The sequence below is a fragment of the Erigeron canadensis genome, chromosome 1, assembly GCF_010389155.1.
Source record: "Erigeron canadensis isolate Cc75 chromosome 1, C_canadensis_v1, whole genome shotgun sequence".
NCBI lineage: Eukaryota > Viridiplantae > Streptophyta > Magnoliopsida > Asterales > Asteraceae > Erigeron > Erigeron canadensis.
This window is the reverse complement of record NC_057761.1, coordinates 2,676,378-2,681,299: the sequence shown is the minus strand read 5'-3', so window position 1 is coordinate 2,681,299 and position 4,922 is coordinate 2,676,378. Positions and strand designations below refer to the sequence as shown.

The 4,922-nt window shown below is 34.3% G+C and overlaps 1 protein-coding gene across 1 annotated transcript; it reads right to left on the bottom strand.

The window, feature by feature from the left end:
* Positions 1–1,681: 1,681 nt before the first annotated feature.
* LOC122582373 (alpha-L-fucosidase 3-like) lies at positions 1,682–4,439 on the bottom strand. The gene is made up of 5 exons (XM_043754759.1): positions 4,118–4,439; positions 2,895–3,107; positions 2,627–2,799; positions 2,261–2,531; positions 1,682–2,090 (listed from the first exon to the last, which is right to left on the bottom strand). The coding sequence occupies exons 1-5, from the start codon at positions 4,368–4,370 to the stop codon at positions 1,828–1,830; spliced, it is 1,173 nt and encodes a 390-aa protein (XP_043610694.1). The 5' UTR covers positions 4,371–4,439; the 3' UTR covers positions 1,682–1,827.
* Positions 4,440–4,922: the final 483 nt, after the last annotated feature.

Genomic DNA, 4,922 nt, shown 5'->3' with positions numbered 1-4,922 from the left:
AACAATCAAAATCAGATTTTATAGTTACTATGACATGTCACTTATGTGCTAATTTAAAACGTAGATGTTGCAGTCTCAATTGATGCTGGACTATCAAATTAGACTTGATGTTAATTTGTTCGAGAGTTATCAAACCCATCCATCACACATAATTGTATGATAAATCAAAAAAATGGATTTCAAGGGAGGATACATCAATGTGTTATTATATTCTCAGATGTAAGTATGTTGTTATTATTATTCTAGTACTGTAATTACGATGAATAATTGAAATTTTCAGGAACATGCATGTCATCGGGTTTGTATCTGTAAAGATGCTATCAGTTTATCTTTTTGATTTACTAGAAAAGTATTCGCGCGTTGCAGCGGCTACGGTTTATAACGCGTGAGATGTCCTAACGGTAATACAGGTTGTTTAGGATACTTTCATCAGATGAGATGATGAGGCATTTAACGGTGGTTAACATTCTAAATATAATTCAGTTATTACATGCAAAATATAATAAGATGCAAAAACTAACCATTCTAAATATATTTATTAGGGTTATTTGGGGTAGTTTGGGGATATTGAGAAAAAGTGATGAATTTCTTAAATTGAAGAGACAATTTGTTTTATAAAAGACTAGCACGGTACCGGCGCGATGTGACGGTAGTCGTGGCGGCGACGTTGTGATGGTTGGGCGACGGTTGATGATGGAGCGATGTTGAGTTGTGTATATAATTGATGTAAAGGGTTAATGAATATAATTTAAAACATAAATGATTGATAATGTAATTTAATCATTAATGTTAAGGAGGTAGTGTATGTAAAAGTATTTTAAATGGTGTCAAATTGAAAATATTACATATTTTCAACATTATCAAAAATTAAAAAAAGATTTTTTTTTATAGTATAGATATAGAAGAAGATAGATTATTGATAAATTTAACTATTTTTAATTAGTCTCATGTCCCCACTCTGGTCCTAGAATCCTAGATGTTGTTTTAATGTTATTTTCTATAGCCCATTCCACTTTTGCCTGCCAGGCTATAATCAGTAACTCATGTAAGCCCAATGCTAATCTGGCTCTACATTCCCGTCGAATGGCCCATCATGTAAACGCTTGCTAAGTTGCTATACCTTATGTTATACTGTATATTTAATTTTATGTTTTTAACAATAAAGTTAGATTCATCTTTTCATTGCCAAACTTTAAATCGAGAGGAAAGAAACTCTAGTTAGACCTTTGTCTCCATACTGGGAATCATATATTTCCTAAACCCAGTTTAATTGGAGGAAACTCATTTAGTTGATGAGAAACCCCCTTTGTGAAAACTTGAACTTATGACCAAATGGTCTTTCGGCCTCATCAACACCATCAATGTCCAACTGAGCTATGGGGCAAGGACTATTATATACTCGGATTATTTAGAGAAATGTGTGAAAATGGAGTCAAATATCATTTAGCAAAGCTTGAGCGTATCTAATATTTTTGGTTACTCAAGTATAATCAAACCTTTGTACTTTGCAACAATAGATAATACGAGTCAATTTACTACTACATTCGTTCTATGAAATCCAATTCTGAGCGTGTCTCAAAAGAACAAGTGTTTGATCTTCGAGATAATATTTCCGGCATGTTAAAAGTAGATGATAACTATACTTAACCAAACCAAATACCAAGAAAAACCCAAAGTAAGCTACATCAAAAGTGACTTCATCATGTACTCTTCCTTGATAAACCATATAAATATTTAACATGATAAATGCTGAATGGACAAGCTTAATTTTATTCTGCCTTACTATTCAAGCTTCCTCTATAATAATCTCTAACAAAACGTTCCCTCTTAGGATTCTTTATAGCAAGCTAATCCTAGCGGCAATGGCGGGTCAGAGAATGACCCGTTTACAATTTGGTTAAAGACCCATTCATTGGCTGCTTGAGTGTAGTGAACCCCATCCCAATTGATCATAACATTTGGATCTTCACATGCTTTACCAATTAGGATATCTTTGCCATTGACTTTGACTTTTCCACCACATCCCATATGCAAATTGAAGTTATACTTTCCTCCATGACCACAACATGCTCTTAATGGATGCACAAACCCTGCAATTTAAACAACTTTTTTAATCATTCAATATAACACTTTCTTGGCTAACCTTGTTATACAATGAATCGACTAGACTACAATGGCCCGTGTTAAACTTCAAAGTACGTCGCTATTATCTGGTAAATATGTGAACCATAACCAAAAACTGATCAATTAAATCACTCACCGTGTCGTTTGGCTTTGGTAATGAGTTCATACTTGACTGAATAGACATCAACATAGATGATTGCAGCCTTGGGTAGTTCATCTCGCAGCTGGTTAACAATTTCTTTTAATTGATGGTTGAAAAACTGAGCGAGTTCATTAAATAGGCCCACACATCCGTATCTGTCTATTTCTCCAGCCGTGACTAGTTGCCGAGCCATCACATATGGTAGACATCCAAATGGGCCTGTATTGTGTATCCAAAAGAATCGTCCTCCTTGATCGTACACACTCTGATCAACAAAACTCGAGTTTATTAAAGAAAAACATATAATGTTGCTATAGATAAGATAAGACACCTTTGTTAAACTGAAATGACTTCACTCACCTTGATGACACTTTTGAACTGGCCCAAAATATCAGGAACACTTTCCCTAACCTCATCAACAGTCAGGTTTTGAAATAGGCCCGCGGTTAAATCATTTTGCCCAATATCAAACGTGTATAACGCACGTTCAAAATCTTTGGTTTTCGGCATCAACTTCTTAAAAATACCATCGTCTGCATCGAGATATTTACACACTATTTATTTTAAAACGTTACACAACAAAATAATCAGTCATAAGAAGTTCTATAACAAGGGAAGAAATTGTCACCTTTACGAGCACGAAAAGTTTGGACCCTGTGATGAAAATCATTGAATTGGTACCATTGAACATTTAAGGAAAATGGGCTGAACCCACTTTGATGGAGGGTTGTATTCTGGGGTCTAATTGTTGAACCAGCTGTGGCAAAGTTGGCTCCATGGGTGAAGTTCGAACCAAGGGCATCTAAATATGCACTAAGGTATGGCAGGCCAAAGCTTTGTGCTGCAAAATTTGGTCAAGAAAATCAAATAGCATCTTATGCATAAATGTATCATTTTATAACTTGTAACCCGAAATATATAATACACATCCAATTTTATTGTTTTTGTTATGGGTATCAAATTTTTTTGTTAACACGAAATTTATTTAATTTTTAAGAATCCGATGAGACGCCCGAATATTTTAGGAAGAGAACATTACATCATAAAGATCAAGTTTCTGTCACAACTAGAATGTAAGACTATGGGGATGTTTTTGGACGCCATCGGGTGCCTTTAGGTGCCTTTAGATATCATTTGCAGTTGAAGTTTATCCAAAACTAAAGATTTTTTGATGAATGCCCTTACTCAAGGGCATATTAGGTGCTCTTACTTATATTTTTTTTATTTTTAGTGGAGTTAAAGGATGTATAAGGAAGTTTGTATAGTTGAAGATAAAATTATAGGATTTTAAGGATTTATAAGGATGTGCAAGGATTTGTAAAGATACGATGTGACAGCTCAAGGACGCCTAGAGGTCCTTAGCATTGGAGATAGCCTAAGATTATTTATGATACAGGAAAAACATTCGAGCCCGTGAATTAGTTACTGTATTTTTTTGGACTACTTGGGAGTTGGGACCTTTAATTATCACGTGAAAAAGAATATAGTGGTCCTTTTAGATCATATACATCTTTTTATATAATATAAAGATTGCTTTAAAATATTTTTTTTAAAAATTCATGTGTGACTTTTTCACACAAAAACGAATAATTGTTCTTAAAGAATTGGTGATTTATACATCATCTTTTTATGTCATATATCCTCAAATGTGTTTTATAGTATTATGCACTAGAACATTATGTAATGTAAAAAAAAAGGATGTTGTACGGAATTAAATTGAAATCACATAAATATGATATGTAGAGACTTTGCAAAACAAATAATGAGTAAAGTTACAGTGTCATATCGACGAGGATTGACATGTTAAACTATTACTAACATGAAGAAATGTATTGAAGATGAAATAATTACCTATAAAGTCGATAACTAGACGGCCATCACAATACCTACCAGCCGGACCATGAAAGAATGACTCTCCATGAGGCGGTCCGGCTTGTCCAAACGCCGCAGACAAGCCACCAGTATCAGAATTCGAGTCACCAAAGTTGAAAACAGCCGGAAAACGACACGGGTCATTGCCAACACTAGCATTCACAACTTGGTTCAGCAACAACAACAATGTAACTGCTTCAAATGGGAAGTTTCTTAGGTAACGGAGCTCCATTAGTATTAGAGAGAAAATTGTGAAAGATTGAATATGAAAAAATGTGACTATAGAAACAGAAGCGGATAACATATGTTGGTCTGTTGATATAAAGTTATAAAAACTGCCATTACATGTGGAAACATGGGGTGCATGTCATTTTTGAATGAGTGCTAGTAATTTACCAAAATGGGTATGTCAATATTTGGTTTTGTTGAAGTATAGAAGCGGTTGAAAAGGGGTTTTATTGTCTTTTGACATATGTTAGTGGGCTGGTGGCTCCCTCGATTGGCTCATTGGGTCCAAAATTGCCATCATATTCTAACAAATATCCCAATTATAGGTCTACAACCAAAACCGTATCCCACTTTGTGTTTTTCATTAAAAACTATGTTGAAATATACTCTGTACAAGTGAACATAACAAAACCTAGATTTTGGCATTATTTGCATGCTTTGTTATCAACCAAAAATCTAAATAGTAGAAGGGAATGGGCATAACATCTAGGAAACCATAATAGCCTTCTAAAGTCAATTTGGATGAAAATCAAAAAGTGATATAGGGAAATTTTGG